Below are 27,674 nucleotides of genomic sequence, written 5' to 3'. Positions count from 1 at the left end.
AGGAGGAAACCACTATGGCTAAATAGAGCTGTAAGGGGTGCAATAAGTGACAAAAAGAAAGCATTTAGAGAACTAAAGCTAGTAGGTAGTGATTAGGCATTAAATAAATACAGAAAATTAAATAAATCAAATCAAGGCAGCAAAGATTGAGACAGGGAGACTCATTGCCAGAGAAAGTAAAAATAATCCCCAAATATTCTTTAACTACATAAATAGTAAAAACCTAAAAAAATATAGTGTTGGCCCCCTTAAAAATAGTCTGGGTGAAATGGTGGATGAGGATGAGGAAAAAGCCAATATGCTAAATGATTTTTTTTCAACAGTATTTACAGAAGAAAATCGCATGACAGAAAACATGATTAGTGATAACAAAAATTCTCCATTAAATGTCACTTGCTTAACCCAGCAGGAAGTACGTCAGCGTCTAAAAATCACTAAAGTTGACAAATCCCCGGGCCTGTATGGGATACACCCGCGAGTACTGAAGGAATTAAGTAACGTCATAGATACACCATTATTTTTAATCTTTGAAAATTCCATAATAACAGGGTCTGTACCACAGGACTGGCATATAGCAAATGTGGTGCCAATATTCAAAAAGGGGACAAAAACCGAACTTGGAAATTATAGGCCAGTAAGCTTAACCTCTACTGTGGGTAAAATCCTGGAGGGTTTCCTAAGAGATGCTATACTAGAGTATCTGAAGAAGAATAACCTCATGACCCAATATCAACATGAGTTTACGAGGGACCTTAATGGGGAGATTTAATGGGGATAAATGTAAGGTAATGGACTTGGGCAGAGGAGATAAAATGTATAATTATAAGCTTAATTGTAAAACACTGGGCAAAACTGTAACTGAAAAAGACCTGGGTGTATTGGGACTGTCGCACTAGACTGGCGCCAAGCAAATGTGGTACCAATATTCAAAAAGGGGTCTAAAAGTGACCCTGGGAACTATAGACCAGTCAGCTTAAAGTCTGCTGTGGGTAAATTATTTGAAGGATTTCTTAGAGATGCTATTGTAGAATATCTTAATGATAATAACTGTCTAACTCCATATCAACATGGATTCATGAGGGATCGCTCCTGCCAAACAAACCTGATCGCCTTCTACGAGGAGGTGAGCTCACAGCTGGACCGGGCAGAGTCAGTGGATGTTGTATACCTTGACTTCTCCAAAGCGTTTGATACCGTGCCACACAAAAGGTTGGTATATAAAATGAGAATGCTTGGTCTGGGGGATAATGTGTGCAAGGGGGTAAATAGCTGGCTGAGTGATAGAAAGCAGAGGGTGGTTATCAATGGAGTAAGCTCAGGGTGTGTCAGGGTTACTAGCGGGGTGCCTCAAGGGTCTGTCTTGGGCCCTATATTATTTAACATATTTATTAATGATCTAGTGGAAGGGTTGCATAGTAAAATAGCAATATTTGCAGATGATACTAAACTTTGTAAAGTAGTTAATACAGATGAGGATAGGGCACAGCTACAGGAGGATTTAGATAAATAGGGGAGTTGGGCCAAAAAATGGCAAATGGGGTTTAATGCCAATAAATGTAAGGTCATGCACATGGGAAAGAAAAACAGCAGTCACCCATACATATTAAATGGGAAACCGTTGGGGAAATCTGACATGGAGAAGGACCTGGGCGTCTTGGTTAATAGCAAATTAAATTGGAGTGCCCAGTGTCAGGCAGCAGCTGCGAAGGCAAATAGAGTCATGGCATGCATCAGAAGAGGAATAGGGGCATATGATGAGAACATTGTTCTTCCTCTGTATAAAGCGCTGGTAAGGCCGCACTTAGAATATTGTGCACAGTTCTGGGCTCCGGTGCTCAGGAAAGACATATTGGAGCTAGAGAGGGTACAAAGGAGGGCGACTAAGGTAATAAAGGGAATGGAGGGACTAGAATACCCAGAGAGGTTGTCAAAATTAGGCCTATTTACGTTGGAAAAGAGAAGGCTTAGGTGAGACCTCATAAACATGTATAAATACATCAGGGGGCAGTACAGAGATCTCTCCCATGACCAGTTTATACCAAGGATGGTGACAAAGACGAGGGGGCACACTATGCGTCTGGAGGAAAGGAGGTTCCTGCACCAGCATAGAAGGGGATTCTTTACGGTCAGAGCCGTGAGACTCTGGAACTCTCTGGGAGAGGAAGTGGTGATGTCCAACTCACTTAATGAGTTCAAGAGCGGCCTGGACGCCTTTCTTGAGAACAATAGAATTACATCTTATGCTTAGTTAATTAATCCAGGGATTTAATCTGACTGCAAGATTGGTGTCGGGTAGAGATGAGCGTTGTTCTACTCGAACTGTTCGCCAATCTCAAATTCGAGCTGTTTTGGGCGGTGTTCGAGCCGTTCGGCGAACACGAACAATTTGAGAAAAATTCGGCTGTTCGAGGTTATGTTCGATAACTGTTCGTGCACCAAAATCATAACTGGATTTTTTCTCAGCAATGATGAAAATTAATGTTAATACGCAGTTTGAGTGTACAGCGGGGTGGGGGGAGGGGCAGGGGATGGATCTCTGCAGGAACAATGAAGATCTCCATTTTTTTTTTCTCTTTCCCGCATTTACAGTGGGGAGGTGCAATCTGTCAGCCTATCAGCAGCGTACACACGGAGCGAAGTGATTTTTTTCACACAAGCAAGGGCATGTATCATTGGCAGTGTATGTCACATGTCCTTGCCCTATAAGACCAAGCCATTTTCCCCGTCGCCACCATTTTCTCACTGCTGCAGCTGCGTGTTAGACGGCACCGCTGTTGCTGTGTGCGCTATACCTTGTTAATTTCAAGCCAATTTTCGCACAAATCTACAGATAGCTTGGGAGTAGGGAATAGTTGTGATTGCAGTCCTTTTAAGGACTAGGTTACAGCATTTCCTATGACTTTTATCAGGCAGGTCTGTGCTCTTAAATAGATAGGTTGTGGGAGTAAAGACTAATTGTAATTGGAGTCCTTTTCAGGACTAGGTTACATCAGTTCCTATCAGTTTTTGCCAGGCAGGTCTGTGCCAGTGCTGTGCAAGTTTTTTTCACAGCATTTGGCTGAATCTAGCAAAGCTAATCCTTTTTGGCCTATTGCAGAGTGTGTTAGTCAGTGGAGTAGCCTATCTGTGTTGCAAGATATACCACCTGTGTATAGAATACCAATTTTTTTACTGCACCTAGTGAAGTAAAATCTTTTGGGCATAGCATCATTCTATTAGTCCATCTATACTGACCTCCATCAGGTTGCAAATTGAATATAATTTTTTTCTGCATCTAGCTCTGAAAAAATATTGGGCTTCTAGCTGTGTGTGGGACTTGTTGTATTAGTCCATCCATACTGACCTCCATCAGGTTGCAAACTGAATATATTTTTATCTGCATCTACCTCTGAAAAAATATTGGGCTTCTAGCTGTGTGTGGGACTTGTTCTATTAATCCATCTATACAGACCTCCATCAGGTTGCAAACTGAATATATTTTTTTCTGCATCTACCTCTGAAAAAATATTGGGCTTCTAGCTGTGTGTGGGACTTGTTGTATTAGTCCATCTATACTGACCTCCATCAGGTTGCAAACTGAATATATTTTTTTCTGCATCTACCTCTGAAAAAATATTGGGCTTCTAGCTGTGTGTGGGACTTGTTCTATTAATCCATCTATACAGACCTCCATCAGGTTGCAAACTGAATATATTTTTTTCTGCATCTACCTCTGAAAAAATATTGGGCTTCTAGCTGTGTGTGGGACTTGTTGTATTAGTCCATCTATACTGACCTCCATCAGGTTGCAAACTGAATATATTTTTTTCTGCATCTACCTCTGAAAAAATATTGGGCTTCTAGCTGTGTGTGGGACTTGTTCTATTAATCAATCTATACAGACCTCCATCAGGTTGCAAACTGAATATATTTTTTTCTGCATCTACCTCTGAAAAAAATATGTGGCCTTCTAGCAGTGTGTGGGACTTTCTCTATTAGTCCATCTATACTGACCTCCATCAGGTTGCAAATTAAAAATAATTTTTATCTGCATCTACAGTACCTCTGAAAAAATATTTGGGCTTCTAGCTGTGTGTGGGACTTGTTCTATTAGTCCATCTATACTGACCTCCATCAGGTTGCAAATTGAATATAATTTTTATCTGCATCTAGCTCTGAAAAAATATTTGGCCTTCTAGCAGTGTGTGGGACTTTCTCTATTAGTCCATCTATACTGACCTCCATCAGGTTGCAAATTGAATATAATTTTAATCTGCATCTAGCTCTGAAAAAATATTTGGCCTTCTAGCAGTGTGTGGGACTTTCTCTTTTAGTCCATCTATACTGACCTCCATCAGGTTGCAAATTAAAAATAATTTTTATCTGCATCTACCTCTGAAAAAATATTTGGGCTTTTAGCTGTGTGTGGGACTTGTTCTATTACTCCATCTATACTGACCTCCATCAGGTTGCAAACTGAATATATTTTTTTCTGCATCTACCTCTGAAAAAATATTGGGCTTCTAGCTGTGTGTGGGACTTGTTGTATTAGTCCATCTATACTGACCTCCATCAGGTTGCAGATTAAAAATAATTTTTATCTGCATCTACCTCTGAAAAAATATTTGGGCTTCTAGCTGTGTGTGGGACTTGTTCTATTAGTCCTTCTATACTGACCTCCATCAGGTTGCAAATTGAATATAATTTTTATCTGCATCTACCTCTGAAAAAATATTGGGCTTCTAGCTGTGTGTGGGACTTGTTCTATTAATCCATCTATACAGACCTCCATCAGGTTGCAAATTGAATATAATTTTTTTCTGCATCTAACCCAGCCAATAGTTTTGGCCTAATACCACAGTTTGGCCACTCAGCTCTGCTCGGTTCCCATCCATTGTTTTTTTGTGCAAACAACTCCAGAGTTGTGAATTAGTTAACCACCAAAATGAGTGGAAAAAGGCCTGCTGCTGGTGGAAAGGGGAATAGGCGTGTTGGGAAGGGGAAAAAAGGTTGTGTCCGTGGGGTAGGTGTTAAAGCAACAGTAACATCTGCAGAAGAAAGACCATCTTCCAGCCAAACTAAAATGTCTACTTCTTTTAGCGGACAATGTGATAAGATCCCTTTCTTACGGCCACGCCAATCGCTACAAATTCCACATGAGGCACAAAAACAGCAGGTGCTTCAACGGATATCAAGTGCTCCTTTAAGTGGGCTCTCCTCCACATCAACTTCAACATCACAAATACTCCAGTCCTCAAAGGTGTCACCCCAATCGCACTTGCTTCCTCACAGCTCCCAAATCTCCAGCTGCCCGTCTGAGTATGAGGTAGAACAGATGGTTGAGTCTGCAAAGCTGTTTACTCATACTATAGCCTGGGAATCAGAGGTCGACTCCAGCGCTTCTGTGAATCCAGACGAGGAAATGATCTGCACTGATGCCCAGAATCTTTATGAGTCGGATCCAGGACCAGACGCAGAAGGTTCTGACCATAATGTAGACCCTCATTCCCAAACTGTAACTCCTGTTGGTGGAGACAATGAGGAAGACGATGATAAGACTCAAATACCTGATTGGAGCGACAACTTTAGTTTTTTGTCAGGGCAGGAACAGGTTGGCTCTGAGGACGACGGGTGTGATAACGCACAGGGTGATGATGATGAGGTTGGAGATCCCACTTACTGTCAACCCACAGTCAGCCAAGAGATGAGGTCAGCAGAGGAGGTGGAGGAAGATGCTAGTGACGACGAGGTCAGGTTGCGCCTTCCTGGACAGAGACGTAGTACTGGAAGCACGTCAACAACTGCATCCTTAAACACAACTCTGCCTCTCACCACAAGTCGTGGTGGCTCTTCAGGTCGCATGGGTGCTAAGCCTTGCATAGCCTGGGCATTTTTTCAGATCGATAAAGATGACCCAACTCGTGTTATCTGTAACATTTGTCAGCAAAAGCTAAGTAGAGGCCAAAAAATACATAGTTTGAGTACTTCATGCATGAACCGGCACATGGACATGAAGCATAAGTTGCAGTGGGAAGCTCAGTGTGCTACAAGGCGGCCTAGCCGGCCGGGCCAACCATCGTCTGCCATATCTTGTGCATCCGCGGCCTCTTCTTCCTCTGTGACTGGGGGGACAGCAGTCACACCTGTTTTGGGGCGCAGACCTGCCACCTCTTTACCCGCAACAGCCAGCGTGATTGGCAGGTCATCATTTTCTTTGGAGGTGGTAACACCAGCTGGTGATGAGCGCTGTCCGACATCGATAGCACCACCTTTGGATCAAGGCAACCTAACATGTCCGCCTGCATCTTCCTCACAGACCGGCAGTTTGCCGGGGACACCCTTATCAACCCCGTCTAAGCACAATAGCCAGCCCTCGGTCCCTCAGATGTGGACAAGTAAAAGACCATTTCCTCCTAGCCATGAGAAAGCTAAGAGGTTGAATTTCACCATCTGCAAGCTCTTGGCTACAGAAATGCTGCCTTTCCGCCTGGTAGACACAGAGGATTTTCGAGACCTTATGTCCGTCGCAGTGCCCCAGTACCAGATGCCCAGTCGGCACTACTTCTCAAAGAAAGGTGTGCCTGCGCTCCACCAGCATGTCGCACACAACATCACCGCTTCTTTGAGAAACTCTGTGTGTGACAGGGTGCATTTCACCACAGACACTTGGACGAGTAGGCATGGACAGGGGCGTTACATGTCGCTAACTGGGCACTGGGTAACTATGGTGACAGCAGGACAAGGGGCTGCTGTCCAAGTCTTGCCGTCCCCACGAGTTGTGCGTCAATCCTCTTTATGTCAAAGTTCCTCCACTGCTTCTGCCTCCTCAACCTCCTCTCGGTCTTCAACCTGCACCCAAAGCCTGTCTGGTCATGCCACAAGCTTTCTAACTGCGCAGAAGGGATCCTGCACACCTCCTTACTATGCTGGCAGTAGGGCTCAACGTCATCAGGCGGTTTTTACATTGAAATGTCTGGGAAATGTGAGTCACACAGCTGAGGAGTTGTGGTCAGCTCTGGAGAACCAATTTCATGAATGGTTGTCTCCACTGGACCTGAAACCAGGGAAGGCCGTGTGCGACAATGCCGCAAACCTGGGTGCGGCCCTTCGCCGGGGCAATGTCACACACGTGCCTTGTATGGCTCACGTGTTGAACCTGGTTGTCCAGCAATTTTTAGCCCACTATCCCAGACTAGATGGCCTTCTGCAGAGGGCACGGTCGCTGTGTGCTCACTTCCGCCGTTCGCATCCCGCAGCTCAGCGACTTACATCTCTACAGAAGTCGTTGGGCCTGCCACTTCACCGGCTAAAATGCGATGTGCCTACCCGGTGGAATTCAACTCTGCACATGTTGCAGTGACTGTGGCAGCACCGACAAGCCCTGGTGCAATACGTTCTGACGTATAGCCTGGGCCAACGAGATCCAGAGGTGGGGCAAATCACGCTGGAGGAGTGGTCTCAGATCAGGGACCTATGCACCCTTCTGCACAGTTTTGAAATGGCGACGAAGATGTTTAGTGCTGACGATGCCATTATCAGCATGACTATTCCGGTGATTTACATGCTGGAGCACATGTTAAACAGAATTCGGAGTCAGGTGGTGGCACAAGAGGAGGTGGAGGAAGTAGAGGAGGAGGAGTTGTATGCGGAAGGGCTAACATCTGCAAGGTCCAGATGGTCGGCAGCACCAAGGCGGCAGGCATGTGAGGGTGGGGGAGATGGTTTTACCAGGGCGCATGGTAGCAGCCAAACTAGTGAGGAAGGTGCAGGAGCCCAGGAAGAAGTGGAGGACGAACTGATGGAAGACTCATCAGATAAGGGAGACCTTGATCACATTTCTGTTGTGCGAGGTTGGGGGGAGAGGACAGAGGAAGGAAGCATGATTGTTACCTCGCCACCAACACAACAGGGACTTGGTGCTCCTGGATGTGCAACACACATGAGTGCCTTCTTGCTGCACTACCTGCAACATGACCCTCGAATTGTGAGAATTAGAAATAATGTTGACTACTGGGTTGCCACACTGTTAGATCCCCGGTACAAAAGTAAATTTGCAGAAATTATTCCTGCCATAGAAAGGGATGCACGCATGCAGGATTATCAGCAGAGACTGTTGCAGAATCTTACATGTGCTTTTCCACAAAATACCAGTGGTGCACGTAGTGAATCTCACAGTTCCAACTTGCCAACCGTGGGACCGTCAAGTGTTCAGCACTCAAACCGTAACAGAACCACAGTATCTGCTGGTAACATCAATTTTGCGGAATCATTTCACCACTTTTTTAGCCCATCCTTTGCAAGGCCACAGGAGACAAGAAGTCTGACACATAGTCAACGCCTAGAGACGATGGTACAGGAGTATCTCCAAGTAAACATTGAAGCCATGACTGTGTCACTGGACCCTTGCTCTTTTTGGGCTTCCAATCTGGATAAATGGCCGGAGCTATCCACTTATGCCTTGGAGATCTTGTCATGACCTGCAGCCAGCGTTCTGTCTGAACGTGTGTTCAGCGCTGCTGGTGGTGTGCTGACAGATAAGCACACGCGGCTCTCCACTGATAATGTAGACAGACTCACGTTCATAAAGATGAACAAATCATGGATCCGAAACGACTTTTCTATCCCTGTGTCATCCTGGGGAGAGTAAAAGCTTGATGATTGGTTAAAATCACCCTACCAACCGTTTTAAGCTTTCAAATTACTAATCATGTTTATCTGTATCTTGGCTGGAAAATAATTTGGGCTTTGTAGCAGTGTGCAGCACTGATTCTATTAGGCCATCTATAATAAGCTCCACCAGATTTAAAATTACTAATCACGTTTATCTGTATCTTGACTGGAAAATAATTTGGGCTTTGTAGCAGTGTGCAGCACTGATCCTATTAGGCCATCTATACTAAAGCTTCACCAGATTTAAAATTAATAATAATTTTTAGCTGCATCTAGCCCGGAAAATAATTTTGGGGCTCCGAGATGCGCAAGACACATAAGTGCCTTCTTGCTGCACTACCTGCAGCATGACCCTCATATTGTCAGAATTCGAAGTAATCATGACTACTGGGTTGCCACACTCTTAGATCCCCCAAACTTTTCGATCAACCTTTTCATTTTAATAAAGACCAAAAAAATGGTCATTTTTGAAATTATAAGCATTAGCAGGTTGTTAGAAACTGAAATCAAACAGTTTTCAACTCAAAACTTTATTCTAGGTGATGTTACATTTTCACGTAGGACCCCTTGTTCGAAAGGAGCTTCTGAGCTCTCTCGTCCATTGAATTTGTCAGGTTTTGGATGGTTTCTGCTTCAATTGTTTTGCATGAGGACAGAATACACTCCCAGAGCTGTTGCTGAGATGTGAACTGCCTCCCGCCATCATAGACACTCCTTTTAATGATGCTCCAAAGGTTCTGAATGGGGTAGAGGTCAGGGGAGCATGTGCGTCACACCATAAGTTTGTCCCCTTTTATGCCCATATCAGCCAGAGATGCAGATGTTTTATGTGCAGCATGAGATGGTGCATTATCATGCAAAAAAATGATCTTGCTGTGAAATACACGGTTCTTCTTCTTGAACCATGGCAGGAAGTGCTGTTTGAGAAAATCCACATACATTATGGAATTCATCTTTAGCGCCTTCAGGGATCCTAAAGGGGCCGACAATCTCTCTCCCCATGATTCCAGCCCAAAACATTACTCCACCTCCTCCTTGTTGGCGCTGTAGCCGTGTTTGCGTGGGGTGTCCATCAACCAGCCATCCTCCACTCCATCCATCTGGACCATCGAGTGCTGCACGGCACTCATCCGTGAACAAAACAGTTTTGATATCAGTCTTCATGTAATGTTTGGCCCACTGGAGCCGTTTCTGCTTGTGTGAAGTGGATAGAGGAGGTCGACAGGATGGCGTATGCACAGCTGCAAACCTCTGAAGGACCCTGCATCTTGTTGTTCGGGGGACGTTGGAGGCACCAGCAGCTTCAAAAACTTGTCTGCTGCTATGACAAGGCTTTTTTGCCGCTGCTCTTTCAACCTGACGTAATTGCCTGTAGGAAAGAGTCCTCAATTTGCCCTTATCAGCACGCACACGTGTGTACTGTGAATCAGCTACATACTTCTTGATTGCCAAGACACTTCATCCTGATCATCGCACAATGTTGATTGTAGTCATGCCTTGACCTAAACACTCCACAATTTGTTGCTTCTCAGCAGCCGACACATCCTTTTTCTTTCCCATTTTGGCAGAAAATGTAGGCTGCTTAATAATGTGAGACAGCCTTCTTAAGTAGTCTTGCCTTTCATTGGACACACCTGCCAAACTAATTAGCACAGGTGTCTGCAATTGCTTACAGTGATATAAAGAGCACTGACACACATCACCATCAATGAGTTTAACTGACAAACAAACAAATTCTTCCCTTATCACTCCTAAACACTTTTTGCATAATAATTTGGAACACAGTGTACATGTGCTTTTCCACAAAACACCAGTGGTTCACGTAGTGAATCTTACAGTTCTAACTTGCCAACCGTGGTCTGTATGGAGTTGTTCAATAAAGGGCCCAAAATTAAGATAACATAGATGGGAGAGGTCTCTATGAATAGGAATTCCTAAGTATTTGATACCCTGTGAGGGCCAGGCAAAGGGAAAGTTGGACTGGATGGAATCCTATATGGATTTGGGGAGGGAGACATCGAGGGCCTCAGACTTCGCTGCATTGATTTTAAAATTTGACCATGTAACAAAGTGATCTATTTCAGCCATAACAGCATGGATGGATATATGTGATTGAGTGATATATACTAGGACATCATCAGCAAATAGAGAGCACTTGTACTCGGTGCCTCCCACCTCAATCCACCTAATATTGGGGTTATGGCGAATTGATGAGAGCAGGTGCTCCGTCACTAGGATGTATAAGAGAGGGGACAGAGAACATCCCTGCCTTGTCCCATTGGTGATTGTGAAAGGTGATGAAAATGTTCTGACGCGCCCCCTGGGCCTTGGGACACCCGGAGCCGGACCCTTTTTGGTGGATGCTGGTGGTTGTAGTCTCCATGGCGGCGACCCGGTTCCGTGGCTCAGGGCGGTCAAACCAGTGGCGGAACTATTTATGTGGTTTTGATGTTTAAATGTCCGACTACGCCACCCGTGGATTGCGGTCAGAGTGAACCGCCGCTCCAGGGCAGACTGCTGAGGCTGGTGTTGTGGGTGCAGCAGAGCGTAGCATAACTCCCCACGGGAGGAGTATAGCCTCAGGGCAGTGTATGCGGAGGATGGGGGTGATGGTGCAGGGCAGCAGCAGTAACGACACGGAGTCAGTGATGCAGTCCAGGGCCTTTACTCACAGTTCTTATTATCCAGACCACGTCTGCAGGTAACGGCTGCCCACGTCATACTGTGCTCACCAGGTGAGGGGCTCAGACAACTCCCAGATAACTTTGGAGCGCTTCACAGGACCCCCTTTGTGTGTCCTTTGTCTGGCCTTTCTTACCAACCCTTCTGTCCGGCTGCCTCGGGCCTCCTCTTGGTAAACTTGGCACCAGTTTCCCTGACCCTATGTGGTGCCTTCCTAGCGGGTGTAGCGAGGGGCTGTGCCACATAAAATGTCACAGCCTCCTGTTTCTAGCTGAGGGTCGTTTCCTGCCTCCACTAGTTTCGGGGACCGGTCTCCCCCTTTGGTCTGACCCCTCCACGCAGGTGGATTCGGGCGTGCGGTGGCGACTCGCCCGTCCGCACCCCTGGGATCCCTTCGTTCCTCGTTCCTGGAGCCTTCTCCGCTCCTCTTCCTTCCTTCTCCCTCTTCCAGGCCTGGGCCTCTGTTACTAGGCCCACCTCCGGAGCAGAGCTCATGCAGAGCCCCTGCTCCCTGCCACTTCTGCTCAGACTTCTCTGCACTGAACTAAGATGGTGCCCACCTTTTATACTCCCTTCTCAATGCACCCAGGAACTGCTTCCTCCCTGCTCCTGCACTACAGGGTTCCCCTTCCTCAGTGTTCCCTCCCCCCACTCCAGACAGGGACAGGGACTGTCGTGCCCATCTCAGGGGCATATTGGTCGCCCTGCCCCACGGCAATGTGGTGTAATGCATGCAGGTGTCGGGTCCTGATCCACACTACATCCTTACCTGAGAGTGAGATATCACACCTCTGGGTGAGGTGCAATACCTCTGTAGCAACCGAGCCCTCAGGGTGCTACAGTTCCATTTATCTTCAGCCTAGGTGACGTATTGCGATACAGGGCCGTGATTTTGGCTATAAAAGGGTCCCCTAGACCCCTACCCCAAGCTTTTTAAGAGAATCATATATGGCGTGCCAGGAGACTCTATGGAATGCTTTCTCAGCATCCAACGAGAGTATCTAATTACAAATTTTTAACTGCATCTAGCCCAGGAAATACTTTGTGCCTAGTAGCAGTGTCTGCTAGTCAGCGGATTATCCCGGCTGTTAAGCAAGCTACACCACCTGTAGTTTGGACACTTAATTTTTTCAAAGGAAATGCTTCGGGACCACGGGATACTCAGTGAAGAGCATCAGGAGGCACCCCAAGGCATAGGGGCTGGGACTGGCAGTAGGATGCCTTGCGGTGGACAGCCGAGCTCGATCCTTATAAAAGCTTTTTAACTGCAGCAGCTTTAGTGGACGCTACTGGAGCTGGAATTACGCGGCTGCTGGCATGAGACTTGCCCTCCAATAGATCCTTGTAAATGGATTTAAAGTGTATTCATTCAAATTAGAGAGACAATTTAAATTAAAAAGCTTAGAGCTGCCTCCACCACAGGGGGGCTCGCTCGACCCACCAGCGGACAGGCACCAGTATTGGGAGAGGGGGGCTGGCTGTCAGGGTTCACCGCGGCTCTGGCACAAACCCGGCGACGCGGAGGTGGCACGGGCAGGAGCGGACTGAACGTGTCGGCTTCTCACTTTTTGGATTTTAGAAGGGCATGACATGCCTATATCTGTGTCTCCCCCTCCTTTTACTCGTCCACCTCTTTTCTTTTCGCATGACTATATGTACTTGTCACTTTTCCATGTGTTAGTTGTGTCTTCTGAGCAGTTTGTCAGCTTTTGGACACCTTTGAAGGTGTTTTCTATGTGTTTCTATGTGTTTTTGTTTGCCTGCCATTGGTTTTAACGGTGTTCGAAGGTGTTCGACGAACAGTTCGACGAACAGTTCGGCGAACACACGGGTGTTCGACGAACCGAACCGAACTCGAACACTACGGGGGTGGCTCAACACTAGTGTCGGGAAGTGAATTTTTCCTCAATGATGTAAATTTTCCTATACCGCATGTTTTTTTTTTTGCCTTCCCCTGGATCAACGCTGCGGAATAGCTGCAGTGCACAAGAAATAGGCTGAACTGGATGGACGCTTGTCTTTTTTCGGCTTTATAAACTATGAAACTATGTATAAACTATGTAACTATGTAACTATGTAATTGGTGGATGACAAGGTCACGTTTGGTGGCCAGTGTCAAGCAGCTACTGCAAAGGCAAATAAAATAATAGGATGCATTAATAGAGGCATAGATGCTCATGAGGAGAACATAATTTTACCTCTATACAAGTCATTAGTGCGACCACACTTAGAATACTGTGTACAGTTTTGGTCTCCGGTATATTAGAAAGACATAGCTGAACTGGAGAGGGTGCAGAGAAGAGCGACCAAGGTTATTAGAGGACTGGGGGTCTGCAATACCAAGACAGGTTATTACACTTGGGGCTATTTAGTTTGGAAAAACGAAGGCTTAGGGGTGATCTTATTACTATGTACAAGTATATGAGGGAACAGTACAAAGATCTTTCTACTGATCTTTTTACTCTGAGACCTGAGACTGGGACAAGGGGGCATCTTCTACATCTGGAGGAAAGAAGGTTTAATCATAATCACAGACGGGGATTCTTTACTGTAAAAGCAGTGAGACTATGGAACTCTCTGGCACATGTTGTTGTAATAAGTGATTCACTACCAAAATTTAAGAAGGGCCTGGATGCCTTTCTTGAAAAGTATAATATTACAGGTTATATATACTTGATAGGGTGTTGATCCAGGGAACTAGTCTGATTGTTGTATGGCATCAGGAAGGATTTTTTTCCCCAATGTGGAGCTTAGTGTTTGCCACATGGTATTTTTTGCCTTCCTCTTTTTCAACATGTTAGGCTATGGGTTGAACTAGATGGACTTAGTCTTCCTTCAACCTTAAAAACTATGTTACTATGTTACTACCAATGCTTTGCCTGCAGAAACCGGTAGGTCACTAATAAAACCCATGGACAAGTGTGTCCATGGCCTACTAGGGATAGGTAGCGGAAGAAGAGTACCAGACGGACGGGTATGCGAAACCTTAGAACGCGCGCAAATACTACAAGCAGCTACATGTTCAATTACATCCCAATGCAACACTAGCCACCAAAAATGATGAGAGAGGAGGTCCGCGGTTGCCTTACCACCTGGATGCCCAGCAAGCACAGAGTTATGATGTTCCTTGATTACTTTGCGGCGCAGATCAGATGGTACAAATAACTTTCCTGAAGGGCAGGAGGCAGGGGCGTCCCCCTGCCTCCTGCCGTCTCAACACCTCACCCTCCAGTTCAGGATAAAGAGCCGAAATGACTACCCCTTTCTGTAATATCAGGGCAGGGTTCTCATAGTCACCACCACCACCAGGGAAGCTCCGGGACAAAGCATCAGCCTTGACATTTTTGACCCCTGGACGAAAAGTGACAACAAAATTGAACCTAGTAAAAAACAGGGACCATCTGGCTTGCCTAGGATTGAGACGTTTAGCTGACTGGAGATATGACAGGTTCTTATGGTCAGTAATAACAGTAATAGGATGGACAGTCCTCTCCAACCAATGTCGCCATTCCTCGAACACCAATTTGATCGCCAAAAGTTCCCTATTACCCACGTCATAATTTTTCTCAGCCGAAGACAATTTTTTAGAAAAGAAGGCGAATGGACGCCATTTACCAGAGGATGAACCCTGAGACAACACAGCCCCAAGCTCGAACATCCGAAACATCGACCTCCACAATAAAGGGTTGAGAAACATCGGGTTGACTGAGTATAGGTCCAGTGGCAAAATGATTCTTTAAGGAAGAAAAAGCTTGGAGGGAAGCATCCAACCATTTGGAAAAATCAGACCCCTTCTTAGTCATGTCAGTAAGGGGTTTCACTATAACAGAGTCATTTTGGATGAATTTCCTGTAAAAATTAGTAAAGCCCAGAAAACGTTGTAGAGCCTTCAGGTTCTCGGGATGTTTCCAGTCAAGAACTGCACGGATCTTCTCTGGATCCATCCAAAAACCTGAAGATGACAACAAGTACCCCAAAAACTGTACCTCCTGAACAGCGAAAACGTATTTTTCTAGTTTGGCATAAAGTTTATTATCCCTTAATATCTTGAGCACCTGCTTAACATGCCAACAATGAGTCTCAATATCAGGTAAATAAAACAAAATATCATCCAGATAAACCACCACAAACCTCCCCACCAAATGATGGAAAATATAATTTATGAAATGCTGGAATACCGCAGGAGCATTGGTCAAACCAAAAGGCATAACCAGACTCTCAAAATGTCCTTTCGGGGTATTGAACGCTGTGTTCCCTTCGTCCCCTTCTCTGATTCTAACCAGATTGTAGGCTCCCCTTAAATCCAACTTGGAGAATACCTTAGCTCCCACAACCTGGCTGAACAAATCAGCAATCAGAGGAAGAGGGTATGGATCACGGATGGTAATTTGATTTAATTCCCGGAAATCTAAACAGGGAGGTAGACCGCCATCTTTTTTCTTCACAAAGAAGAACCCTGCTGCCAGGGGCGAAGATGAGGGTCTGATATGTCCCTTCTCCAGACTTCCCGCAATTAAATCCTTCATGGGTTGTCTCTTAGGGCTAGAAAGATTATACAGTCTAAAGCACCGCAAGCAAGACCATGAGTTTTCACAAACTCAGCATCAACCATGCTGACTCCGGCTCCACTGTCAACAAACACAGAAATTTTTTCGGTTTTGCTCTCTAGCACCACATCTGCTGTCAGGACAAAGTGGGAACTGCAGTTTGGCCATAAATGCATCCCTTGTTTATCCAACTCTAGACTAGTAAGAGTTAATCGAGTCTCCTTTTGTTTAGGAATTGAAGGACAGGTCCCAACAAAGTGTCCCTTTTTCCCACAAAAAAAACATACGCCTTTTTTCTTGCGAATCTCCGGCGAGATGTATGATGTAGAGACACCCCCTAACGGCATGGGTTCCTCCCCCAGAACTGGTTCACCCCCAGACCGCTCCCCTGGCAGAGGTACACAAACCCAGCAAGAAGGCCCCGGAGAAGGTGGTCGCACGCGTCTATCCCGAAGGCATCTATCAAGACATATGGCCAAAGACATGCAGCCTCCAAGGACTGAGGAGTTTCATATACAGCCAAGGCATCTTTCAACCTTTCAGTAAGCCCCACATAAAATTGACTTCTAATGGCTGAGTCATGTATGTTTCCACTGACCAAATCCTATGCTGAAGGCGACGTAGCCTAGACTCAGCCAAGGCGACTCGGTCAGGGTCATCATAGATGAGGGCCAGAGCTTAAAAAAAAACCTCCACAGATTGGAGACAAACCGAGTCCTGTGGTAACGAAAACGCTCATGACTGAGGATCTCCCTACAGTAGAGAGATCACATTTTCAACTCCTCATTACTCGGGGAGTAGGGACAAAGTTTAAAATACAATTTGCATGCCTCATTAAATACAAAAAACTTGTCCCTACCTCCTGAAAACCTGTCCAGAAGGGCAACCTTGGGGTCAGGCAGGACAGGCCTACCTGAAGAGACCCCCATATTGGCGACCTGTAACCGTTGATCCTGCTGCTGTACCTCACCACGGAGGTCATTCACCTCCAGAGACATTCTGTGCAGCTGATCTGCAAGCTCTGCAACTAAACCCATACCCAAGGGAGAAAGGAAAAAAAAAAAGGTCCACGCCCAAAAACACACAAAGAAAAAAAACAAAACAAAATGTCAGTTCCTTTTTTTTTTTTTTTTCCTTTTCAAAACATGCTTGGCCGGCTATAATGTCACGCCAGGTGTGAGAAAGACTTAGTGTAACACAGAGGGAAAAGGGAAAGGGAGTCCAGACACTAGGGAAAGGGGGAAGTGGAGACCTCCTAATCTGATCTGGCGTCACCCTGTCTCAACTTGCGTCCCTATATTGCCTTTTCAGCAATCGCTGCACACGTGCCTCGTCCTACTCTCCTTGGCGTATGGCTACAGCTAGGGAAGGGAGGAGATGAGCACTAGTCAACCTCCGCTACACTCTATAGTCGACAAGGGTAGACAAAACAGGGGGAAAACAGCTTAGCTTTAGATGACCTCCAAATAAGCACAAGGCCAGCAAGCTCCAGAGAGGACGAAGTACTGCTCCTGCTAAGCTTCACAAGTAGAAATGAGTATAACCAGCGACTCCCTCTCAGACACACCAGGTATATACACACCCAGGCCAGAGAGCTAATTAGCAAGAGAGAGATAGCCGCTCGGTCCTAAAGACAGCCTCTTATCTAATGAGCTGTCTGCAATGTCAAACGTAGAGATCTCCAGCAACCTACTGCAGGGCGACTGTCTGTCACCTCTGACACACCCGTGACAGGGTGATAGAAGCTGTGGAAAAATTACTGCATGGCCATCTTTCTGTGACATCCATTTTGAGACTCCCCTCAAACAAAACACCTCAGTAAGTAAAGTAAAAAAAAACATATAGAAATTAGCACGATTGGGTGAAATGTAGATGTGATATTGATATGAGTAACAACATGACTAGGGGTGGACATATCATCGGTGTACTCAGGGGCTCAAGAGGTAATTTCCACTTCCAAAGTATGTGGAATTGTGAATTATGATGGGCAATTGGACTTCAAAGGGCTCATATATTTTTCTTGCACAGAGCATGACGGACACAGGGGTCTTTAGTGTTCCACGGACAGCCATGGCAGCCCATCGGCAATACGTCCTCAGATTGCAGGGTTGCCCTTGAGACCAGTTCCTACTTATCCTAATTCCATTTTCAAACTTGGCAACAGCATCTAAAATGGTAATCTGTTACAATCAGAGCTAGCTACGATCATAGCACTTACTCTCAGGTGCCAGTTGCACAACACAGCTGGCACCTTCACTGTTTGGACTGGGCTGATGCACGGCGCCATTCATCAAGAAGGTAAACTGACCTCTGACAATATGATAGCATTAAAAATATTATCAATATTTAAAATTGATGGCCTATACTTAAAGAAACCCCATCAATATTAGATAGGTGGGGGTTGGCTGTTGAGTAACCGATCAATCATCTTTTTGGTGGGCGCGTCACTCGAACAATCACCGCTTCCTCCTCATTGTTTACCACGCACAGCTCCATGCTTCTTGTAGCGCCTTTACCTAATATTACAGCTTCTTACTATTCCAGAAAATGGGGCTGAGCTTTGATTCCAGACACCACCACTATTTTTAGGATGGATCTGTGCCCGTTACACAATAAAGCAGGTGTGGTGCTCACTGGAGAGCTGCGACTTCTTCAATCAGATTATGGTGCCAAGAGTCCTACAGATCTAATTTTTAGAATTGGAGAATAGGCCACTAATAATCGCAAGTGCCACTCACATTAAAGTAAAATCCAAAAAGCAATCATACAGCTACTTACAGGTTAACCCTAGAAAAGCAAAGACACCCGCCTGCTCAGTGACATGCTCCCATGATTTTAGGGTCTCCAGAAGTCGTAGCTTCTCTCTAATTTTCTCTCTGATAATCATGAGGCGCCTTACAGTCATTTTCAGACTGTCCTTCCTATGAGAGTGAAAAAAGAAGTGTTAAATAGGAGAAAAACTCTGAGCATTATGTACATCCTAGATCTGAAATATAGGACATCGGTAAATCGTAATTTGGCAGGGGAAGAAATCCTGCATATCGTATTATCCAGGAGGAGAAGGATTTAATGGTTCTGCTTTCAGTCAAGAATGGCCTTCATTTATGGTTAGACACTGGTGTCCACTCAAATGAATGAGAGCCACATTATATATGTTTCCCGACAGCGCCATTACAGGCAAAATGATAATCATAATTGGAGGGGCTCTAATATGAACAGTTGCCAACTGTCTTGGAAATTCTGAGACACCTGAGCTTAAGGTTATGTAAACCATGCCCAGTTTTGGGGTGGGACTTAAGATAGAGTTAAATGAGTGGGATTGGTGCAGGACTTAAACATCCCAGAAATGTTGTCAGCTTTATAGTTTTGCCTAAGCATTTATCAAGGGAACAAGATAAAATCATTGTAATCAAACATCTTACCATTCTACGTACAGCGATGGATTATTTAGCACCGTTGCCACAACCCGTGAACCCACACATGGTGGCGTTGACCATATTTCACGTGCAAGATTTTCTAGCTGGGAGCGGACACTGATAAGAACTTCAATGCTCTTCATAACGACTAACAGATTCCCAATTCGCTCACCTGCAGATCAGCAAATAAGACACCGAAGATTTTATGGAACTTCTAATAGCAATTCAGTAATACACTCATTAAAGGGTTATTCCTAATTTCATAGCATAGGCAATGACTTGCTGATCACAGGGGGTTCCGATCACTATCCGTTCCTAAAATTAAGGATAAAGGATAGATTGGGGATAGATTGGTCATTTGCAGTCCTGAATGGAGCATAGATGAATATGCTCAGCCTCCAATCTATTCATTGCCTATGGGTCAATCGGAAATAGCCAAACTTTGCACTCGGCATTCCCATAGATGCTCCATTCAAGACGGGGCTGCAGAGTCACATTCTTGGGATTCCAAAAAACCCTTCTCAGGATTGCTGGGGTCAGATCTCCACTAATCAGCAGGTTATAGGGGATAACTTGTTTTTTGGGGGAAAAACCTTTTAACTCCTTCACGACATATGACATACAGATAGGTCATACGTTGTGTCCCTGAGTTTGAAGAGGGCTCACAAGCTGAGCCAACATTTTTCCCTGAAGATTAATTATTCAGCCATCATCTGCCTTTGACAGCGGCTGTTAACCTGTTAGATGCCGATATCAACCTGTGACAGCAGCATTTAATACGTGCCAGCAGGGCAGCGCGTCATTACACATACCCATTGGCACGCCTGTGACGTGATCGCGAGGCACTGATGGCTTGCCATGACAGCCAACGGTCTGCTGAAGACATTGGTGCTTGTCATGGCGATTCTCCTGTGAAAGCCAGCCTGTAGCTGGCATTCATAGGAGATTGTGATTTCTCTACATATAGCAATGCTGATTCACTGCTCTGTATAGCAATCAGAAGATCGCAGCTTCAAATCCCCTAAGAGAACTAACAAATACAGTAAAAAGTGGAGAATTTTTTTTTTCTTAAATATGAAAAAGTTCAAATCACCCCCCTTTTTTGCCCCATTAAAATAAAACAATTGATAAAAATACACATACAGTGGGTACGGAAAGTATTCAGACCCCTTTAAATTTTTCACTCTTTGTTTCATTGCAGCCATTTGGTAAATTCTAAAAAGTTAATTTTTTTCTCTGCACCCCATCTTGACTGAAAAAAAACAGAAATGTAGAAATTTTTGCAAATTTATTAAAAAAGAAAAACTGAAATATCACATGGACATAAGTATTCAGACCCTTTGCTCAGTATTGAGTAGAAGCACCCTTTTGAGCTAGTACAGCCATGAGTCTTCTTGGGAATGATGCTTTTTCACACCTGGATTTGCGGATCCTCTGCCATTCTTCCTTGTAGACCCTCTCCAGTTCCGTCAGGTTGGATGGTGAACGTTGGTGGACAGCCATTTTCAGGTCTCTCCAGAGATGCGCAATTGGGTTTAGGTCAGGCCTCTGGCTGGGCCAGTCAAGAATGGTCACAGAGTTGTTCTGAAGTCACTCCTTTGTTATTTTAGCTGTGTGCTTAGGGTCATTGTCTTGTTGGAAGGTGAACCTTAGGCCAAGTCTGAGGCCCAGAGAACTCGGGAAGAGGATTCATCCAGGATATCTCTGTACTTGGCCACATTCATATTTCCTTAAATTGCAACCAGTCGTCCTGTCCCTGCAGCTGAAAAACATCCCCATAGCATGATGCTGCCACCACCATGTTTCACTGTTGGGATTGTATTGGGCAGGTGATGAGCAGTGCCTGCTTTTCTCCACACATACCGAGTTATCACCAAAAAAGTTTTATCTTCGTTTCATCAGACCAGAGAATCTTATTTCTCATAGTCTGGGAGTCCTTCATGTGTTTTTGAGCAAACTCTATGCGAGCTTTCATATATCTTGCACTGAGGAGAGGCTTCTGTCTGGCCACTCTGCCTTAAAGGCCCGACTGGTGGAGGGCTGCAGTAATAGTTGACTTTGTTGAACTTTCTCCCATCTCCCTACTGCATTTCTGGAGCTCAGCCACAGTGATCTTGGGGTTATTCTTTACCTCTCTCACCAAGGCTCTTCTCCCACGATTGCTCAGTTTGGCTGGACGGCCAGGTCTAGGAAGACTTCTGGTGGTCCCAAACTTCTTTCATTTAAGGATTATGGAGGCCACTGTGCTCTTAGGAACCATGAGTAGTGCAGAAATTCTTTTGTAACCTTGGCCAGATCTGTGCGTTGCCACAATTCTGTCTCTGAGCTCCTTGGGCAGTTCCTTTGAGCTCATGATTCTCATTAGGTCTGACATGCACTGTGAGCTGTGAGGTCTTATATAGACAGGTGTGTGCCTTTCAAATCAAGTTCTATCAGTTTAATTAAACACAGCTGGACTCCAATGAAGGAGTAGAACCATCTCAAGGAGGATCACAATTAAATGGACAGCATGTGACTTAAATATGAGTGTCTGAGCAAAGGGTCTGAATACTTATGACCATTTGATATTTCAGTTTTTCTTTTTAATAAATTTGCAAAAATTTCTACATTTCTGTTTTTTTCAGTCAAGATGGGGTGCAGAGTGTACATTAATGAGAAAAAAAATTAACTTTTTAGAATTTACCAAATGGCTGCAATGAAACAAAGAGTGAAAAATTTAAAGGGGTCTGAATACTTTCCGTATCCACTGTTTTTGGTATCATTGCTTTCGTAAAAGTCCGATCTATCAAAATATGAAATAAATTAATCTGTTTGGTAAATGGCGTAATGAGAAAAAAAACTCCAGAATTACATTTTTTTTGGCCATTGCAACATTGCAATAAAATGTAATTAAGAGGGAATCAAAACATTGTATCTACCACAAAATGGTATCAGTAAAAATGTCAGCTTGGCGCGCAAAAAATAAGCCATAATTCTGCCCCGTATCCTGTAAATTTAAACTGTTACAAGTCTCGGGAAATGGCGACACAAGCAAAATGTTTTATTTTTTACAAATTTCTAAAAAATTTTTCACCACTTATTTAAAAAAACATGGAACATGGTAAATAAAAAGAAAAACTCTGTGGAATAGCACTTTTTTTGCAATTTCAACGCACTTGAAATTTTTCCCGCCTTTCAGTGTACGACATAATAAAATGAATAGTGTCAAAGTAGTGACAGCAAAAACCAAGCCCTCATACGGTTATGTGGACGGAAGATTAAAAAAAAGGTATGGCTCTTGGAAAAGGGGGAGGGAAAAAAAACAAAACGAAAAAATGGAAAGTTGCCTGGTCATGAAGATTTAAGGTTTTTATCAATGGGGCTTCAATAGAATAAAAGGCAAGGATTTAATTTGGTATTTCTGCCACCAGGTGGCATCGTAAACATCACAGTTCATGTTTCTGTCACCAGATGGCAGCATTGTGATTTTAAATTGCAGAAATTGTAGTTTTGTCATCCACTTTTAAAGTAGACAATGGAGTTATGATCGTCTCCAATTTTTTTTTCCATCAGGAGTTTGCATTAAAAGAATGGCAGCATGTGATTCAAAATGTAAAATACATCCTGCATTTATTGTTACAGCCGAAAGGACACCATTAGCTTAGAACAGGAAAGATCAATAATAGTTTCATTCATAAATGGGCAGAATACTCTCAAATGTGAGAGAACTGCTAATAAAGGCTCTGACACAGATGTGAGCAGACACTAATATATACACATAATAAAATCTATACACACGCAATATGTACGCCCCATGTAATCCACACACAACATATAAACTATACATTTATGTAATCTAACAATGTAACCAAATAGTTCTAAACATGCTATTCATCAAAGCTACAAACTACAAATCCTACTCCAGCAAGGACTGGAGTAAGGTTTGGGTTGAAGCGCACGCCACTATGCTCCTTGATTCATTATTAGGCCACGGCACAATTTCAGTATTCGGTCAGTATTTTTTCTCAGGAGTGGGAGCCAAAACAAGGAGTGGGTGATAAATGTAGAATTGGTGACTTGTTTCTATTATACCTTTTCTCTGATTGTTCCTCACCTGGTTTTAGCTCCCACTCTTGAGAAAAAATACTGACCGAATACTGACCAAATACTGATAGTGGGGACGTGGCCTTAGGTTCCAATTAATCAAGACCACCGATTTTGTCAACTAGCTTGATGAGGTGGTGTGTGTTGGAGCAGACACTACTAATTCATTAAGAGGCACATGCCTCTTAGTGAATCAGGAGCATCGGGCGAGTGATGTGCACCTTCATACTGCTCTTCACAAATCTTACTCTTGTCTTTGATTGTCTTGTCTGAAGATTTCTGGCATAATAAACGTGACAGATTGTCATGCATTAGATTAGCTGTGGCGTCACTCTCCCACCTCCCGGAGAATCCTCTCAGCGCATGGTACACGCAATTTGAGGATTAACAAGTCTGCAGTAATATAGAGGCCAGACACCCCTTTAATCTGGCCATACACTTGAGATGATCATCGAACGGTGAAAGATCATTTGTCGTTTGTACGAATCTTCATTTGCACAACTTCACCATGCACATGTCCAATTTTATTGCACAAATATCATTTAGATGAAGCCATACATTTCTGATGAATAGCGAACAAAAACCATGGGATGAAGGCAATGAAATAAAGTTTTCCAAATGATCAGTGCATACAGATTATGCCATGCACAATAGTCGTACGAAAATATCAGACATGCCCAATCGATCTTTCGTACAACTACGATCATTCGTCTTCCAAAAGTCGATCGTCTGCCACCTAAAGATCATACAATGAACAATCAATTTAGTTGAAATCATCTATTTAGTTCAACCATGGTCTAATGTCAGTGTTCCCTAACTCTGGTCCTCAAGAGCCACCAACAGGTCATGTTTTCAGGATTTCCTTAGTATTTCCTGAGTGATAATTGCATCACCTGCACAAGCAAGAATTCCATCACCTGGGCCATACTAAGGAAATCCTGAAAACATGGCGTCTTGGTGGCTCTTAAAGACTGGAGTTTGGGAACCCTGGTCTAATGTGTACAGTATGGGGTCTTTATATGATCTACACACACCAGCAAGTCTTCTATAAACTAATGGAGCAAACCCTAGGCTTAGTTATTAGAAAAGCCATGACATTGGCCAACATGGTAGCTCCTGCCGTAATAAGAAAATAATCTTGCACAATCAACAATCAAACAAAAAAGAATGGCAGCATGTTGTCTCATTGGAGATGGTTTTATGTATGTGGTGGATCCTTTGGGTGTAACCACACAACGTCCACTAAAAAAACCTCAGAGAATTGATCAACTCGAATGTTTCTGAGATGTTCCAAATAAAAGAAAACTGTACTTTAGCAGAGGTCGTATATATCATCCAGTGTCCCTCATGGTTGCCAACTTCACTTGATATTCTTTCTGGACGGCTTATCAAAAATTCATGGATGGACAATATGGTTTACGGACACATTGGAAAACCATAATGAATCATAAGTGATACGTGTTTACAGCCCATAATTCTTTTGTGAAGTCATTAGCTGGAACACTGTAAACTTTCAAATGATGATAATTGCAGTCAAAATGATCTGTGTAAGTATCTTCAGCTTCAATACATATCACGGACGCCTCAAATTTTTATCATAGGGCAAAAAAAAAAAAGTGCTCTTTTTACCGACCTACATATTTCTGGATGGTTGGTAACCCTGGTGTCCGCACAACCAAATATACCGGTACATCGGACTCACAAAATGAATCTTGCTAAAAAGAATTAGGGAACATTTTAACAACTTTAAGGCTGCATTCACACATTGCGTATTTCCCTGCGTTTTTTTACGCTGCGTATTTTTCTGCTTATTTTACCTGCGTTTTTTTAAGCAGGTAAAAAAAGCACCTCCATTCACACACTGCGTAAAAAAGCGCAGCAAAAAACGCAGTGTGAAAATGAAGGGTGACATGTGTAATGTCACACTTCATTTCAGTGTGACATGTGTACTGTCTGTGTCTGTGTGTCGTGTGTGTACTGTCTGTGTCTATGTGTCCTGTGTGTCTATATGTCCTGTGTGTCTATGTGTCGTGTGTGTGTCCCTAGCAGTGTATGTACAGACTATGGATACTCACCTACCCGATGGATGAGAGACGCGTCTGCTCCGTCCCGCGCTTGCAGCATCTGCCGTGAAGCGATCAGCAGACTGTCAGCTGACCGGCTTGTAATCAGCTGACCGGAAGCCGGTTACAAGCCGGTTAGCTAACAGCTGATCGGCTCACCGGCAGATGCTGGAAGCGCGGGATTGGAGCGGACCGGACCGGACCGGACGCCTCTCCCCTGACATCGGGTAGGTGAGTATCAATCCTGCGCCCCCGTAAAAAAGCGATGGAATTATGCAGTGTGTGAACACCGCTGCGTAATTCCATTTCTTATAATAGGCACAATAGAGAGAAAGCGCAGGACGCAGCTGCGTAAAAAATTGACATGCCAATTCTTTATGCAGCTGCGCTTTCCCGCTGCGTAAAATTACACAGTGACTGAACGGCAAAGTGAATTTCCCATTCACTTTGCTGGCAGACACAAAGCACATTGCGTATTTTCAAAATCCGCGTGCAAAAAAGCGCGCGAAAATACGCAATGTGTGAACGCAGCCTTAAAAGAATTTTGAAGGTCATCCTCTCTCCAGACACTATCTGGAGGCCCACAACCAACCATGCAAAGGCAATAGTTTACTGGTATACAGACTATTCCCAGAGGATGGAGGAGAGTGGATTATCCTAATAAAATGTCCATGGTGGAATCCAAGTGGATTTATGAATTGATTACCCTAGCCCCATAAAGTCGAAACCAAGAGATTGAACTATATTCGTTCAATTAACGCAGGGTTCTCATAGTTTAGTTTTTCACCTTTCATTTTAGGGATGGATCAACATTACCAAAGGAGCAGATTTAAAGATAGAGACCACCGATTAACAGTGTTATAGGGAAGGAACTTTGTAACCACAGAATAGAATATTAATTATTCTATCTAATTGGACTATTTTTTTTCGACGTTCATAATCCCTTCACTTTCTTTCCTATTTCTTTTTCTATTTTTTTGTAATATAATTATTAATTATTTTTTAACTTAAATATCAATATATTGTACATATAGGCAGCAATTCATCATTTGCTTTTCTTTTATGACACTTTTCTTTTTTGGACTTGTGGTATTTTCTGACATTTACAGTGCAATTATAGTGTTTAAATCTAAACAAATTCACCGCCAATTTTTTAAGTTTTTTAGGATATTAAAATATAACCTTTAATTTATTAATATAAAAAAATTGCAAAAGGCTAACAACAATTACATATGGAACCCTAAGGGGACAATGTCTATCCCTGTTCAGTCTCTCACTCTTTTCCAACTTTACCGTGGAGGTTGGCACCCTAGACCTGCACAATTGACGCCCTAACTCACCGACGGCTGAACCTTCTTGCCCTGTTGTAACCTCTTGGAGGGACAAAGAGAATTATTCAGAAAAGTGCTGGTGCAATTCATTTAAGAAAAATGCATTCTATTGCCATACAATTAGTATCAAAGAACAAAAAATACACTGTGTAGCACCTTAGTGGAACGAGTGAAGCTGTTCATCAGACCTTCACAAACCTAGTTTGGTCAACCAAATCACAAATAAGATAAGCCACAAGTAAAGTTTGGATTACTTTAGATCCCTCACAAGACTCTTTGAATTAAAAAAACCCAGAACAAACATGAATCATCACCATTCAGTGACTCCATTGTGTTAAAGAGTCATATACAATGGGTCAGTTTTACAAAGCTCATTACCATATATCTAACTCAATGTGTTTCCCCTTTTCTAAAGGTTCATCAAGAGTGATGTTTCAGGTAATAGATAAAGAGCATAGAAATTGAATACTTAGCTAATCAACAGGATAATGCTATCTTAAGTGAGGACGCCATCTGGTTAGGCCCCTCTAGTTGCAAAGGGTGTCTTCCCTCAGGATGATCTGCATGTTGATGAATAGATTCAATCCCTTTATATAAACTCTCCCATAATTAGCGTGCGTTCCAACAGTATATTAGTCTTACCATAATGTGTGTAATCAGTATTGAGTCTAGGAACTCATCACTAATAAGAATCATGCCGGTCTGCGTGACACTGTGCACTCCAATCGCGGCCCTTGGGTGCGGGCCCAGTCACAAATCTGAAACCAAGAAGTATTAAAATGCCGCTTTGCTCTGAAAACACTAGTATACATATCTTCACTAAACTGGTTATGATTGACCTTAAGAAACTAGGTAGACAGACTAAGAGGAAGAGTTCTAATTTGCTTCCAAATCAAAGAAGGG

General features: G+C 43.8%; 1 protein-coding gene across 2 annotated transcripts in view; it reads right to left on the bottom strand.

Moving 5' to 3' along the window:
- LOC141166894 (aspartate aminotransferase, cytoplasmic-like) overlaps nt 1–27,674 on the bottom strand; it is a 120,506-nt gene that overhangs the window by 51,553 nt on the left and 41,279 nt on the right. For both annotated transcript variants that reach the window (XM_073654064.1, XM_073654065.1), the window contains exons 8-9: nt 19,301–19,466; nt 18,657–18,799 (exon numbers count right to left, since the gene is read on the bottom strand). In XM_073654064.1, coding sequence (XP_073510165.1) covers nt 18,657–18,799; nt 19,301–19,466 — 309 coding nt within the window. The remainder of the gene's footprint in view (nt 1–18,656; nt 18,800–19,300; nt 19,467–27,674) is intronic.

Source organism: Phyllobates terribilis, unplaced genomic scaffold, assembly GCF_046119375.1.
Source record: "Phyllobates terribilis strain yellow unplaced genomic scaffold, ASM4611937v1 Scaffold_11__3_contigs__length_659146591, whole genome shotgun sequence".
Lineage (NCBI taxonomy): Eukaryota > Metazoa > Chordata > Amphibia > Anura > Dendrobatidae > Phyllobates > Phyllobates terribilis.
The sequence above is the reverse complement of the archived record's forward strand: the minus strand, read 5'-3'. Positions and strand labels throughout refer to the sequence as shown.